The sequence below is a fragment of the Microtus oregoni genome, unplaced genomic scaffold, assembly GCF_018167655.1.
Source record: "Microtus oregoni isolate MIOR12 unplaced genomic scaffold, Mior012 000033F_ref0000390, whole genome shotgun sequence".
Taxonomy (NCBI): Eukaryota; Metazoa; Chordata; class Mammalia; order Rodentia; family Cricetidae; genus Microtus; species Microtus oregoni.
This window is the reverse complement of record NW_024543092.1, coordinates 10,817,455-10,834,027: the sequence shown is the minus strand read 5'-3', so window position 1 is coordinate 10,834,027 and position 16,573 is coordinate 10,817,455. Positions and strand designations below refer to the sequence as shown.

General features: G+C 44.6%; 1 protein-coding gene across 4 annotated transcripts in view; it reads right to left on the bottom strand.

Moving 5' to 3' along the window:
* The window catches only part of Plekhg1 (pleckstrin homology and RhoGEF domain containing G1), a 215,321-nt gene that overhangs the window by 15,518 nt on the left and 183,230 nt on the right, over window positions 1-16,573 (bottom strand). For all 4 annotated transcript variants that reach the window (XM_041680135.1, XM_041680136.1, XM_041680138.1 and 1 more), the window contains 8 exons: window positions 14,653-14,803; window positions 12,772-12,903; window positions 10,261-10,443; window positions 10,074-10,169; window positions 9,883-9,969; window positions 4,151-4,184; window positions 3,582-3,677; window positions 1,468-1,506 (listed from right to left, as the gene is read on the bottom strand). In XM_041680135.1, coding sequence (XP_041536069.1) covers window positions 1,468-1,506; window positions 3,582-3,677; window positions 4,151-4,184; window positions 9,883-9,969; window positions 10,074-10,169; window positions 10,261-10,443; window positions 12,772-12,903; window positions 14,653-14,803 — 818 coding nt within the window. The remainder of the gene's footprint in view (window positions 1-1,467; window positions 1,507-3,581; window positions 3,678-4,150; window positions 4,185-9,882; window positions 9,970-10,073; window positions 10,170-10,260; window positions 10,444-12,771; window positions 12,904-14,652; window positions 14,804-16,573) is intronic.

Here is a 16,573-nt window from a genome sequence, read left to right as displayed (position 1 = left end):
CTTTGCAAGTGTTTAGTCAGGTAAGCTTGCAGAGTGCTTCTCTGCCCACAAGTTCCTCCCGAGAGGTACACTTCAGTCTGGTGTGCATTTTTCTGCATCTCATACCCACTGTCTCACACCTTCTTGCAGTGTAAAGTCGCTCTGTTGGCTTTTAAATAAAGATGCATTACACATCGGTATATTTTCTGCTAAATACATAGGCATGTGTTGGTTGAGAGAGATTGACTTCATTCTTTTCAACCTCAGAACATTCCACGATAGCTAGGAACATACTATTTCCTACCAGATGGACATTTTATTTATTTATTTATTTTTAAATATTTATTTATTTATTTGTTTATTTATTATGTATACAATTTTCTGTCTGTGTGTACGTCTACAGGCCAGAAGAGGGCACCAGACCTCATTACAGATGGTTGTGAGCCACCATGTGGTTGCTGGGAATTGAACTCAGGACCTTTGGAAATTTGGAAGAGCAGGCAATGCTCTTAACCACTGAGCCATCTCTCCAGCCCCCAGATGGACATTTTATAATGTGATATTAAAATGCTACAAACCCAAATCAAGTTTATCCCTTATAACAAACTTGTCGCTTATTGATATCTTAAGAGGTCTAGAAATATTCTTTCTTTTTGTTTTTGGCAGGGTCTCGTGGATGACTTGCTGAACTTAAACTTCTTATGGAGTTGAGAATGACCTTTACATAGTGCATGGTCGCTCTATCCAGAAATAGTGGTTGTTCCTGTAGCTAATATTTTACACCAGGACGAACACAGGAGTTGTACCAGGTTCCCTGAGCACATGAGACAGGAGTTGACCTTGGAGAATCCTGACTTTCACCATACCAAGGCCTAGCTCATCTTGAGACAGATGCAGAGTTCTAGTTGGACTTGTTGACACAGTCATATGAGCCTAGAGGTCAAATTGCTGGATCAAGGGCAAATTACCACTTTGAACTTAAATGGGAATTACTCAATATTTTTCAGGAAAAGTTGCAAAAATTTACCATCCTGCCAAGAGTTTTACAGAGTCTTTTCATCAAATTCATAGCTTTCTTCTGCCCAGTTCTCTCATTAAATGAATACTTTTTTCAATTACTGATGCAGGTGTCTTTTTAAACTTTAAAATATATTAGCACTTTGTTTCTTCTGGGATGTTGGGACATATATATATATATATATATATATCATGCATATTACATGCATTATTACATGTTTAAGGGTCCTTTTTCTTTTGCTTTTGTTGATAACATTTCTTTCTGAGAGATGTTAATTTTATGTCTGACAGCTATGTTGCAAATAACTTCCATCAACTGTTTTGCAACAGAACACTTTTGCTTGTAGAAACATTCAATCTCTGTGCAACCTAGCTATCAAACCTCCCGATCTACAATGCGCCTAACACATACTTTTCTTCTATATGATGATTAGCTTAGAATGAAAAAGGCAACTCTATTTTTGCACTCACCACTGCTCTTCAACACTTTGCGCGTCCGGGAGGAAGGTTCTGAGGGGAGAGGGAAGCCAGCATTATTTGCAAATCGATACCTTCTCTCATAAATAAATTAGTAACTTATTGACATTTTAAGAGCTTTAGAAACGTTCTTTTTATTTGTCTGTTACAGACAAGCTTTCACGCATCTCAGGCTGGCCTCAGCTCTGTAGCTGAGGACGACCTTGAACTCCTGAACTTCCTGCCTCCGTTTCCTAAGTACAGAGACCACAGGCAGGAGCCCCCTTTATGTGGAGCCAGAGAAAGAATCCAAGGCTTTGTGCATGTTAGGCAAGCACCCTCTCAACTAGGCAATATCCTCAGTCCCGGGCTCTAGAAAGACTCTGCCTAATTCACTCAAATTCTCAGTGCTCACTGATACTCTGCTGAATGGTAGGATAGGCTCCAAAGGGTCAGGAGTCACAGAACAGAAGGGCAGGTGCCACTTTACCAACAGGCCGAGCCGTGAAACAACTCCCGCAGCTGCCACTACAGCCCATCAGCTGGCAACTTACGATTTTCTATCCCAGGCTTCGGATCCGGCCACCTCTCTCTTCTCAATCTGAGCTCACTGCTTCCTCGTGGACTTTCACCTGCCATCTGCTACCAGCTGATTTATCAATGACTTCTGTCTCCCAAGTTAGGGACCACGATGCCATTCTCAGTTCATCTCTTTCTCACCCACCAGTCTAGAAAGCTTATAGTGAGCCGACCCAGTCACCAGTCTGCATCCCTAAGCCCGTCCCTGTTCCGTCTAGGCCTTCATTTCTCCCCTAGACTAGCATGGCTGCCGCATGAGGTGGGGGTGGGGGCAGGACGTAGACTGGACGGGGGACGAGGGATGCACAACTCCTTGCCTACTTGGCTCTTTACCCGAAGCCAGCTTCTACTAAAGGCACGCATGCTTAGTTTGAAATCTTCCTTTGCATTGCCACAGTCACACATATACATAGCCTGCTTAGCCTTCGTCATCAGCCTCCTAGCTGCGGCCCCCTCTCCCCATCTCTCTTTCCACCCTGCACTGTCCTCTTTCCTCGCTCCAGCCAGGCTGAGCTGCTGACAGCCACCACTTGCCCTGCAGTCTGTTGGCTCAAGTCCTCGGGCTCTGCATGGACGATTCCAACCCTGTGCCTCTACTTCCCATGCCATCAAGGATATCAGTCTTTGACTGAAGTCTCATTCATTCCTGGAATCTCTTCCTCCGTCTTTTCACCCTCTTTTGCATCTGCATATGCCAAATCTTTATCAAAGAGACCGGTATTTATTTATTCCTTTTTTGGGTCTACCCCACAGTGAGGGTCTTATAAATGAAAATTGTAATTGCTACATATCTTGGCATTCCTTTCCTATAGTAAAGGGTAAAGTGGACTTTGTTAATACTCTTTCATATAAAACCAAGAACTGAGAGCTAAGAGAACACTAAGCAAATCAAAATGTTAAGCTTGAATACTCTTGTGTGTGCCATTCACAAGGTATACCAGTAACAGCAAATAGGGCAGAAGGGAATACTTACCAATGGGGAGGTACCATAAAAAGCAGAAGCAGTTGGTTGACACATTTTGCTTGTTTTGTTTATTTGTTTGTTTTTTTGAGACAGGGTCTCACTGTAGAGCTCTGTCTGGCCTCCAATTCACTGAAATCTGCCTGCCTCTGCCTGGGACAAAAGGCATGTGCCATCATACCTTGCTGGTTGACATAGTTTATATTTACCAGGAAAGAGTTAAGTACAGAGGTGTTTTAAAGAAAGGCTAGAGAGCCGGGTGGTGGTGGCGCACGCCTTTAATCTCAGCACTCCAGAGGCAGAGGCAGGCGGATCTCTGTGAGTTCGAGGCCAGCCTGGTCTACAGAGTGAGTTTCCAGGACATGCTCCAAATCTACAGAGAAACCCTGTCTCGAGAAACCAATAAATAAATAAAGCTAAATAAACAAATAAGAAAGACTTGAGGGGTGTTCTGTTTTTTTTTTTCCTTGTTAGCCTTAGATGTATTCGAACCAACAACCAGTCAGAAAATGTCTGCCAGTCAGAAAGGTACCCACTTTCTGTCCCTCTCAGCATTACAGTTCAACTTCAGTGGCAACTTCCTGCTTACCAGATTTCCGCCTCTGCCGATAGGGTGCAGGGCCTCCTTTGGAGCCACACGGTGCCTTGGTCTGTCCCTCAGGGCTGTAGCAGAAGCCTGGATGGTCTGCAAAGAGGAAGGTATGGTGATCATATAGGGTGGCTGTGATTTTTGGAATTTTGTCTTACATCAGAAACACCAGTAGTGCTCAAGCGATAAAGGTTCTTGTAGGTGATCGGAAGGGACTCTTTTTTTTTTTTTTGGATGGATAAGTAAATGCAATGTATTTCCTTCCTCTCTCCCTCCCTTCCTTAATTGTGGTGGAGGTGAGAGGAAGAGTCCTCCTTGACAGTTTTAGGACCTGCAGAAACTGGAAGTGTGGCTAGCCATCGAGTATGCCACAGGAAAACCAGGAGAACAAAATAGAAACAAGGCAGCGTCTTGGGAAGTGATGCTCATGTCTGCTCCAGCTCTTAAAAGTGAGTGAACAGCCGCTGACTTCCCATAACTGACATTTTACAAGCTTTGAGATAAGAACATGACAGACACAGAAGGATAACGGCATCTTCTCAAAGAATGCTAAGGGAACAAAAACTTACGGATGGCATCCATTTCGAGTATTGCCTGCTTGGCCTGAAAGACAAAAAAAATGTAGATATAATTGAATCTTTTTCTCCAATTTCTTCTTTAAACTGCCAAGTGTGACAGAGATCTTATCACATTCAAATAAATGGGTTTTAGAAAACAAAACATTAAAAACAACTCTTGCGATTTCTTTTAGGCATTAATACATAGTTCAGGGGTGATGGAGGAAGGTCATTGGTTAAATAAAAAGAAACTGCTTGGCCCTCATTGGTTAGAAGATAGGTGGGAGGAGTAAACAGAACAGAACGCTGGGAGGAAGAGGAAGTGAGCTCAGACTCCACAGCTCTCCTCTCGGGAGCGCTCTGCTCTCCCGGGCAGATGCACGCGATGAAGCAAGCCGCCAGGTTAGACATGCTGAATCTTTCCCGGTAAGACCGGTGCTCACAGATTATTAGAGATGGGTTGATTGGGATGTGAGAATTAGCCTGTAAGGGCTAGAGCTAAAGGGCCAAGCAGTGTTTAAATGAATACAGTTTGTGTGTTGTTATTTCGGAGCATAAGCTAGCCATGTGGGCAGCCCTGCCGCCCATATTACTACACAGGGGACTCGAAGGGAGTCCCTCATGGGGAGTAGTAGGGGCTGCCCACTCTGCACAATACAGCGAAGACTTGATGGTCAGTTTTTACTGTCACCTTGACACAATTTAGACTCACCTGGGAAGAGAGTCTCAATGAAAGACTGTCTAGAGCAATGGTTCTCAACTCCCTAAGCCTGGGGTCCTTTACTTTGGTTCCTTGTGCTGTTGTGTCCGCCAACCATAAAATTAGTTCATTGCTACTCCATAACTGTAAGTTTGCTACTGTTATGAATTGTAATGAAAATCTCTGTGTTTTCCCCAATGGTCTTGGGTGACCCCCAAAGGGATCGCGACCCACAGGTTGAGAAATGCTGGTTTAGATCAAGTTGGCCTGTGGGCATAGCTGTGGGGGCAGTGGATTATCTTCTTTATTTTGGTATGGGAAGGCCAACTGGTATGGGTCACAACCCTGAGGCTGAGTCCTGAGTTATATAAGAGTAGAGACAGTGAACTCAGTAGGAGGCTCTCCGCCCTGGACTGTGGGTGTCATGTGACTGGTGGCTTTACGTTCCTGCCTTCATGCATGTCCCCATTATGAAGGAGTATAACCTGAACTGTGAGCTGAAACAACTCCTCCGCCCCCACACAAGCTGCTTCTCTCATCAGGGGATCACAGCCACAGAAATGAAGCAAGAACAAGATGGCAGCACCCAAGCCCTTCAGGTAGAGACGCTGCCTTTGTCCAGAGCCTGTAGAATCTTCCTGTAAACTCGAAATCAGCTCTAGGTTGCTTAGCATACTCTTGTAGAGAGTTTTATACTGTATTGTTAGTCTAGTAAAAAAACAAAAGCAAAGAAACAGCTGCAAGCACACGGAAGTCCAGCTGCAGTTCAGGTGGTCACCCAGAGCGACCAGAGCGGGTGGCTCTCACCTCTCTGGATGCGCTTTCTCAACTCTAAGGTTGCAAGGCAGTGCTGTTAGCATCAACTCACAAGCACAGGCCCGGCCCCTGTCTCTGCCCTTCTGGGGGAATGGAACCTGACGCCTTGAGGCTTCGGCTCTCCAGACACTTAGTCGTTCTACCCAGAATACTTTGCGTTTTGCTGTTTCTGTAGTCACATGTTGCTAATGCCCAGAGACTTAGAAACAAGCTGAACTCTCTTAACCCACCCTTTGGTCAACTGATTGTTAGGGGGAGTCCGTTAAGGTAACATTTCTTGCTTTCCAATGCTGTTTACATTCCCCTCAAGGATAACACAGTCTAATCTACATACATCATGCTGTAATAACTAAAATGATTTTGTTTCTAATTTTCTGCAATCTATGATATCATGCCAAATTATCTGGCAAACACATGTAACTTAAAAAAAATAAAGATGGAGGCACAGATGGGAAAAATACCAAGAGTTACCTTAATTTTGAGAAATAATAGTTGTCTGCGTCATACGTTTGTATTTCTGTTTTATGTTTGGAATCTGAGGTTACTAGTTGGAATTAATTTAAAACACAAGTGGTAGTTTAATCTCTGGAAAGCTGTTTTCTAGTTTTGTGTTAATATTCAAAATGAAAAAGCACTTACTTCATACTTATGCTCAATTAATTTGGCTCAGTTTATATATATGGGGAATGTGACTAGTTCCAAGAAATTACCTTAACAAAGTTAATCCCTAAAATGGCATAATCCCCTTAAATCCTGTAAATTGTTTCAGAAAAGAATTCCCCTGTTGTCCACTAGGTGGCAGTTGAGGACCATCAGGGAGTCAGCCGTCTGGGCGGAGGTTGGCAGCCTTCAGTGACTCATCGCCAGCTGTGTTGACATTAGAAGCCGGGGTTACACATGTCTTGTTGTTTAAAGTGTCCCATTATACATTTGTTTGATTTCGTAGAAATAAATATATTTTGAAAGCTTTAAGAAAACAATTGAATAGTCTCGATGAAAGATTTTTTAAAAAACCTTCATTTAATCACCCTATTTAAATAGGGCAAGGAATTATTTTTAACATTATAGTGGATAAAAGTATATTAAATAGGTTATGTTTTCATTTCTAGTGGGGGAGAATATGGTGTAGAGGCTCTTTGGAGCCAGATTTTGACTTGGGTTTGAATCTGAATTTGGCCATACACTAGTTATAAAACTTGGACAATTTACTTCCTGTCTCTGAACCTCTGATTTTATTTCTCTAACATGGCGGAGAACACGACCCATCTCTGAGATATTTTACTGAGTGCGAAGTAAGTGTACTTATCACGATGGATATGTGTTCAATAAGCTGTAAATTAAAATCCGTCTTAGATTCTAAATGGACTAATAACTTGAGTGAAAAGAATAATTGTATTGTGCCTTTATTAATTGTTTTAAGCACCAAGGGGAAACCACCAGGAATACATAGACCAGAAGGAAGCTGCCTCATTTGGTAATTGACTATAATTGCCTTTCAGGATCTTATTAGGCAATTTGATTTTCCTAGGATTCTTGTAAACAGTAGGAGGGGCACATCAAAGACGAGGTGCCACCTCTCAGAAGGGCATTGCCTCTGAGTAACCACGAGAGGAGGCAATCACTGTTCTGCCTGAGTTCTCTGGTCTTTCATCGTACCTGATGACGGGGAAACTCACACTTCAGGCCAAGCGCACAGTTCTAAGAATTCATTTCCTGAACGTAAAGCCACTACTGGCACAGCTCCTAGAGATCAGGCTGAACATGGAGAAGGCGAGCTGAGCATCCTGGGGTACACCTGCGATCTCAGTACTCAGGAGGCCAGGGGTGGGGGTGGGGCTATGATGAAGAAGTCCAATTTCAAGGCTGGCTTGGGCTACCTAGTGAGATCAACCAACCCACCAAAGACAAATTTCTTATTTCCCAGAACTCCTTTGGCTTTTTCCACCCGGTGCCCCTCTGCCGATCTGATCCCATTTTTGGTTCTATTTCTCTTCCTCCTCTTGGTCCCATTACAGACATCGTCCCATCCTCACAGATGGCTACTCATCCCTTTATCTTAGTCTTTTGCTACTTTATTTCTAGCACCCATGTCCCCTATTCCACAGTAGCAGCAGGGCAGTTCAGCCATCCTAGAACCCGAACATACCAGGATTGCCCGGCCACCCAGGCAAGGTACTAGGAACTGTTTTCAACTACAGATTCCATATTTCCCTACGAACCACCTGCCCACAGACCAGAAATCTCTTCCCCACTCAGCCAGGAATCATAGTCCCGACAGCTACAGTCTCGTGAACATGTGCGCTCTTCTCCTTGTAGGAACCTTTCCCTTCCCCAGCTCTGCCACCCCTGGAGAGGAACTCGTGAGTGCCATAGTCCCATACAGCAGTTTCCACTGTTGCTAAGCAGTTTGCCACGACACCATCACACTGATTCACGTGGCAGCCTCAGGTGGATCGCTGGTGCCTATCAGAAAGGAGCTGAGTCACCATGAACAACCAGACCATTTTCATTAGCGCGAGTCTGACCCTCTCCACTTTCCCGCACTCACCCCATGCCTGCTCCATCCATCCAAGGGATGACTTCATCACCCACACCAGCTCCTCTAACCCTTCATGCTGTCCTAAGCCCCTCAGCGCTCCTCTGCCATCTCTCTTCATTCTTTACCCAGTTCAGGGAACATGCTACCCCCATCATTCCTGTATTTACGATTCTCACCACCACCACAATGGCCCTTCCTCATCCTTGCTACCTCCTAATCTTCCCGGACAGCTCACCAACCAACACCTTGTTTATCACTCAGATGGAAAGCCTTGTTTTGATTGAGTTGCCTTCTAAACCACACCTTTTTGAACTCTGTGAGAAAAAAGTCTCCACTCAGCCGGTTCCTTATTTCTTTTTAACCCACTGCAAACACTCTCCAAATCCAACTTCTGCATCTCAATGGCACTTTCTAGCTGCTATCCCGCCTTCCTCATCAGGTACCCTCCTCCGGGTCCTCACAGCTCTCCCTGGCTGTCTTTCAACCCTCCCCCCCCCCCCAGGAGTCCCTGTTTCCTTTATACATTCTTGTGGGCCATCCTGTCAAACTATAGGGCTTCAATCACTGCTTCTCCTAATCCCGGGGGCTGCCAGAACCTGAATTTCCACCTCCATCCACCTTGTCAGATGCTCCTCTGCTCCCATCTAACCGGTTAGGTGTCCTCCGTGAGCCCAGCCCGTCTGGTTAACTCCCAACCCCAAGCCCTTTTTGTAACTTCCGACTCAAGTGCAATCTCAGAGGGTGACATCTGTTCCTTTTGCCTGGGTGACCTGTCTGGCATCTGCTCCCTGCATTGTGCTCCATGGGCTGCTTCGCCAACTTCCTCTACCACAGCCTTACCTCTGCCCTATCTCCTGGCCCTCTGGTCCCAACACCAGCTGTGTTTGGTGAGCAGGGTGTCACACCTGTTTTTGTTTACTTTGTCATCTCAGCCTGGGTCCCCTCCCTCACCCCAACTTCATAAGAACATTCCTCATCCTTCACGAAAGCAGGAGGCATTTTCCTTCCTCCCCCTCACTGCCTAGGGCTGAACACTTTGTCCTCCTGCCCCAGGCCACCTGGCTTTCAGCACAATTGTTTCCCCATGTCCAGCACACACACAGATCTGGGTTAGGCGAGCAGCTTGCTCTTTCCTGGTAAATTCCTTTCCCGCCAAACTGGGCTTGGTTTCCTGCTGTTCTCACAGGACCCAACACAGCCTCCTGAGGCTCTCAGACCTCCTCAGAGGGGTTCCCTGTATTTTCTGTTAGTTCTTTATTAGCTTCCTTATTGTCCCCCTTTATTCTTGGGGGTGGGGTGGGGGGAGAGGAGTAGCTAGTAACATTGCCTCCATAGCCTAAGACATGTAAATCTGTAGTTGGTGCCATTGATCATTGATTCCTTTCTCTCTCTCTCTCTTCCTCTCTCCCTCCCTCCCTCTCTCTCTCCCTCCCTCCCTCCATACACACACACACACACACACAAGCACACACACACATATACACACACTCATATGTCAAAGTTCAACCTCGTGGACAGGATTTTGCTTGGCCATCTTTCTGCCCCAGACTCCTGACTGCTAGGATTACAGGCTCTGTATTGAAGCTGGGCTTTGTTTCCTGTCAGACAGACCCCTGGCTAGGGCCTGGGCCCTTTCAGAAGCCACCTTGTGTGCTGTGTGCTGTGTTCTGACTGACCTCTCTCTCTCACCTTAGCTGGGATCTTTGCTGCATGGTTCTCCAGAATCAATCTCTTCAGGTGCAGAACCCAGAGGCGTTTGTCTTGCTGGGATTTGGCCTACAGAGGAGATTTAAGCAGTGAGCTGCAAGGCAATGCAGAGATGGTGGCTGGGCCCTGCACACCTCTCCCATGTGGGGACCCAGGAGTGACTGGCCTGTTACCTGGACTGTATGCTGCATCTTGGGGTTTTTGTAGTCAAAGACACTGAAGCTGAGCGGCTCCTTTGTTATGATCTCCACAAGCATGAGGTTGCCACACTGCAGCAGAGAACACAGTATGTGAGGCGCACTGGGCACACAACAAGCCACCCCACCCCCAGGCCTTGCCTGCCACCCTGCGAGGACCCACCGGGATGTCAGCTTTGTATGTGAAGGTGTCGTCTCTCTTCTTTGTGATGAGAAGCAGCTTGTCCAGGAGGAAGAGAGTCCTTTCATTCTTGGCCCTCTGGATGCGGAAAGTCCCCTCAAGTACCAGCTCCCCAAAGCTGGTGAGGTCTGGCCCCTTCCAGTTAGTTAGCAAGCTCTGGATCTCCTAAGAAAAAGAAAATTCCCCCCAGATTAAACACTAGGCAGACGGCAAGGCATCGCAGACCCAGTGGCCTGTCACTGAACCTCAAGGATGGTGACTGATATAAATCACTGTTTATGGGGCAAGGCTATATCAGTCAAGTGTTAACCCGAAATAAATTGAATTACTGAACTATCAATTGCTTGTTGTCATACTTTAATGATCCAGCATTATGGCTGGTTTCAGTAACTATACCTTTCAAAAGGGTGGTGCCTTCATAGATAGCATCCTCCTCTAACCTTTCATTCTCTTCTCTTTGAATTAAAAAAACCTTCAGTCTTCAACTTGAGAATGTTCTAGAAACTGAGTCTATACCATACATTAGTAACTCACAACTGAAGCCTGGGTAAAACCATGGACATTTTCTCAGGACTTTCCCAACTTTAAGTTCATCTGTCTAGAAAGGAAATGGACACACCTTGGCCACTCGGTCTTAGCACTTTCAACGGAACTTAGAGAATATGAATAGGTGATACAATGGACACTTCTTTAGGATTTGTTACATGACAAAATTTTAAGGAAGCTGATTTCATTTCCTTGAAAATTATAAATAGCCACAAGTCCTACTTAAGAAAGGCCACAAGATGGTGACCATCTTCATTGGGAAGATGGGGGTTGTAGCCCAGTAGTAGAATATTTGTGGAGTTTGTACAAACCCCTGGGTTCGTCTTACTACCAAACAACCAATCACTAAGCAAGATAACTTTTGCTGGCTGCAGACAGAAGTGGTAGATATGAAGTAACGCTAGGGTCTGATTTAGCAGCACCTTCAGAATGCCATGCACACTGACACAGAATGAAAAATTAGCCATTTAGCTAATAAAAGATGTCTGATATTACATTTGTCAAAAAACACTTGAATGATTAAACTTTTTGTTAATGCTGGAAAAAGAATAAACACAGCCTGGGAGAATAAAATGCTATCACTTCTGACTTTTGACAGTGATGTCACACCAAACTCTGGTTGCCTACAGGTGCGATCTAACCTTTTCTTCTGACCTACAAGAAGAACACATTCTTTCCTGCGCTGGGTCAGCTGTGGCTTCACTCTTCATCTTTCAGGCTCACTTGGAGAGTCATGAGTTTAGAACTAGCTCCTGGGCCAAATGCTTTTTTTTTTAAGATTTATGTATGTTTTGCCTGCATTTATGTCTGTATGTACATCATGTGTGAGCCAGATACTCATGGAGCCATAAGAGGGTGTCAGATCCCTGGGAATTGTTACAGATATTTGTGAGCCTCCATCTGTGTGGATTCTGGGAATTGAACCTGAACCCCCTGCAAGAGTGGCAAATGTTTTTAGCCACTGAACCTTCTCCCCAGCTCTTTGTTTTTTAAGTGGCTCATTTTTTGAGGAGTCTAGGACATAACCAAAAGTTTCTGTGGGAGTGGAAAAGTTCCTGAGAATTCAGGGCTTATCATATTGGTACTGAACGAACCTTAGCAAACCTGTCACCTGACTGTCACGTTTCAAACCTGAAGAGACTAAAATAATGTGCTTGAGATTTATGTCTCAAGTGAAATGCAAAGGAGCTGCTTCAGCCTCTATTCTCCCCAATGAGTCACTTGCCCTATATCTCCCTAACACTGTATGTCATGGTTTTCTATAAACTAGTGAGAGAGGAATATGGGCTTTAAATTCCTTAAATAGTTTGGAGAAAATTTGCTTAGCAAGAATTGTAATTGACTTGTAATGATATCAGATAAAGCCTTGGGAGACTCATATTTAATCGGGGTCATCAAAGAAGCAATAACAAAACCAATTAGCTTAAAAGTGATAAACTTTGTCGTATGTTGATGTGGGAAGTCCTTCTGTATATGTGTTGTTTTTATTGGTTAATGAATAAAGAAGCTGCTTTGGCCTGTGATAGGGCAGAGTAGAGCTAGGCAGGAAACCTAAACTGAATGCTGGGAGAAAGAAGGCAGAGTCAGTGAGATGCCATGTAGCTACCACAGGAGACAGATGCACCAGAACCTTGCCGGTAAGCCATAGCCACGTGGCAATACACAGATTAACAGAAATGGGTTAATTTAAGATACAGGAGCTAGCTAGAAAGAGGTGTAAGCTATTGACCTAACCGTACTGCAAATAATATAGTTTCTGTGTGTTTATTTTGGGTCTGAGTGGCCTCCCTCATCACTATGTAGCCACTCTAATCAATGGTCAATATTGTCTTCAGGGAGAACTGGGATGAGGACTGTAAGTGAGGGGCACTATTGATGCAGCCTGAACATGTGATCTGGAAAGAGCGATGCACTGGAACACTTGCTGGGAACTGCTGCCTGGCTCACCTGCAAGCGGACAGCATGTTCATGCTTCCGCTTCATGTCATTGATGTGCCAGGCCACTCGCTGCATCGTGTCTATAGCATCGAGCACAACATCATAGCCTTCGGTGTCCTTGTCAAGGTGATTTTCTATTTCCTAAAAAAAGAAATTGGTTATTAGATTTGTACCCTTCCCCCCCCAAGTGGTCAATGAAGCAAACGGCTTCTCTAGGTTCACGGTTTGTTCCTGTGAGGGTGCACATGTATGGTTCAACTCTGATGTGATGTGAATTCTGGAGGGATACTCTAAGCTACGTGTAAAAGCAAAAACACCTCAAAGGCAACAAGAAGATAATTTGGGATTAATTCAGCTACCATTCTTTCCTTATTCCTTCATTCATAGTCATTTATAAATGTCAATTAAGTTTTTGTAAGGATCTTGATTGCTCAGGGAAGCTGAGACCTTGGATTTCTGTTGATTGATAGCTATCTGATTCTCTAGGAGACTGACGTCTTATATGTCATATTAACATAGTTTAGCAGAGATGTATTCTGGGAAGGTGTTTTTTTTTTCAAGAATGGTCTGGACACTGACTTAGCAAATTTACCCCCCTAAATCTAGCTGGTCATTAGGATTGGTGTAAGAATTAAGGAACTATTTCCAGTGTGCCTTCATAAGACAACAGATGATTCTCCAAGGAAGAGCTACTTAAGCAAGTAGACAAAGACATTTTTCTGGTAAAATTTTACATATGTGAACTCAGCAAACCAGAAATGATTGCCCCAGTTAGAAACATAGACTCATTTCAAAAGAGACACCACACACGGTCAATGGTCACGCCACCCTGAACACACCTGATTTTGTCTGATCTTAGAAGCGAGACTGGGTTGGGCTTGATTAGTAGCTGGGTGGGAGAGATACCAGGCAGGCTGATAAAACAGAGCTCTGGATTAAAATCCCTTTACTTAAATTTTTACTTATTTTTTGATTGATTGGTTGGTTGGTTGAAGGAAAGTCTTATGTAGCACAGGCAGGCTCCTAACCCTCTGTCTAGCTGAGAACACCACCAACATCTTGATCTTCCTGTCTCTACCTCTAAAATCCCTCTAGGAAAAGATTCTTAATCTGGTATACAGACTAGCAGATTACAAACAGTATTTCATTTTTATTGAATGTCTATGAGCCACAGTGAACATGGCACCTTACAAGATCTGGAGGCAGACAGACTTGCCTCAGGGTTCTGCTCCTCAAGCCCTCCATTGCAAAACTAAGCAAATCTTACTTGTAGAATGCAAATGATCATCAATAGAATTTTCTCCATCTTTACAGACTTCACTAGAGAATATTCTGAGAGGTGAATCTGAGAGCGACATCCATCTCATTTCCAAAGTTTTCTTGACTATTATACAAGTAGTAAAAACCACTAGGGAGGGTCAATAGCCAGAAGTGAGGCTAAGCCCCTACTCAGAGATGGCACTGTTCATCTGTCTGCCCCGTCTCAGGCACTTTCTCTTTTCTCTCACATGAGGGCCAGTCTAGGAAAGTTTTCCCTCCCAGCTGCCTACTCAATTGGGTCTAATGGAAATAGGGCAAAACAGGAAGAGGAATCTGTTTTTCATTGAGATGCTAGCTTCCTGCCTGAAACTGACCCTGTCCAGCACAAGGCATTCCTCAGCCCTATCACTATCCAAGTTCCAATTAATCCTTCAGCTTGGCTGTTGTCGATGGGGCTGTAGCCCTAGCACACAAGCGTCTCTAATTCCTTAAAGCAGTTGTGAAGCATGAGTGTAGAAAACATTTCCATATGACCACAACATTTTCTGGCATCGCCCCCCGCCCCAACTTAATAGACACACCCCAAGTCCCCATCCCTTGGCAAGAGTTATAGCAAGGGCGGAGACTTACATGTAAAAGAAGATGATATTTGAGAATCCGCTGAACTGGTTTTAAGAGATAAGACCCCAGGGGCAGTGAGTGTTTCAGAGTTTCCTGGCGCTCCCGGAAGAACTTGGCCAGTATCTTGTTCCTCATGCACTCAGTGAGCACGGCCACAGACCTGCAAGAGAAGCACATGCATTTTGTCATGAGGATGTCGTGTTTTACACGGGTGTTTGAGGTTTAAATGCCAGTCTTGGTGGAACTATCCTAAACTGGGCAGGGTAGCCACAGAGGTAGCTCCCGGCTAGAATCCCTTGGAGCAAGTCAGAGAAAGGTATCCCTTTGGATGGGTTGAACTAGAAAAGGGAACTGAACTCAGTGGCATAGAACCATGGGTTTGGGTTCCAAGAACAGACAGTCCCATGCCAGGACACTGTAGCTTGACAAGAGACATTTGTTTTGAATGTTAGCCCCTACACGTGCCCCATCCAGATGTCTTTGTATAGTTCTCATGGTGCACATTTGGACCCAGTTCCCACAGGCTAGGTTATAAGGCACAGCATCCCTGGTTTAAGACAAAACAGTTCCTTTATTTAGCATAGACTTTGTCTCCTATTAGGACACTTGTCACCTGCCTCAGATGGCTTGTGAAATGTGCCTACCATACCACTTTCTAGGAGTTGAATTTTCTCAGAGGAACTCTGACTAGCTGCCCCCTTTACCGTCAGTCTTCTCCTCTTTCTTGATATGTCACTGCAGGATAATAGAAGAGGGAGCTAGAATCCCTTCTGAAGTTTCCAAAGTAATATGTAGCTCCAACGCATCTTAATGCAACAATTCTAACAATGGTTATCCCTTCCACATCAAGCTAGTTGATAGAATCCTACATCACACACATGCGCAAATTAAAATCATGATGTTACGGTATAACCTGGATGCAGGTGGGAATCATTTTATTCTTTTCTTCCCCAAGTCTCTGGCATGTTTCCAGGATTAACTGAGACAGTCAGAGGGAGTCAAACAATAAAATAAGACTCTGTGAAAAGTCTTGTAATTAACCTGTTACAATCCCTTTGTGCTATCTGCTTTAGAAAAGATCAGCTTAAATGGATTTATTTCTCCCTTGAGTCCTGAATTTTAAAGTCCTCATTGTGTGACCTGGGCATTTCTCTGAAGCCTTCTGGAATCAGGTGCAGCTGCTCAGGAGCCTGGTGGTTGACTGATGGCCCCACTCTTGCTCAAGACCGGAATCTACTGCAAATCAGGGCACAGGACACTCCAGGTGCCCGGAGATCTCAGGAATAGGGCAGGCATCTGAGGACAATTGCATGACCTCCTTTCTGTCTGTCCCCCGGGTGAAATCACTGGGGTGTGATTGGCATGAAGGAAGAAGTCACCTGCCAAGGTGTGCCTGCCACATTTAGAACCACCAGCTTGGGTCTCAAGTGGGGAGAAAAATCTTGGCACTCTTGACTTGCTAAGACAGGGACATGGGAACATCAAGTGTCCAGGCAAACTGCCCGGAGACAGGCATGGAAATATTTCTTTGTAGATATGAAAGTCACACACTGGACAAGAATTGGACATGCCTTCTTCATTGTGAATGTCCCTCTGTTAACATGGGACATTTCTTTAAAGGCAGACTCAAAATCAAAACACACAATCTCCAGGAAAGTGTCCTTAACTATCCCCACTGGGGTTATTTCCTGTTACTTTACATGTCTTTAGCTTCCACTGCATGTTACCAAGTTCATACCATATTAATTCCCACTCGGGTATTTAATCACCCTTATACTATTTCATTGGTATGTGCAATCGGGTTCTGCCCCTCCAAAGCATACAAGCTGCTTGAAGGCAGGAATGCTGGGTCCTAGTTTCTGCAGCTCTGCCCTGAGCATGGAAGATCGCAGCATGAACGACAGGCTCTGAAAATCCTTCTTGCACGCAT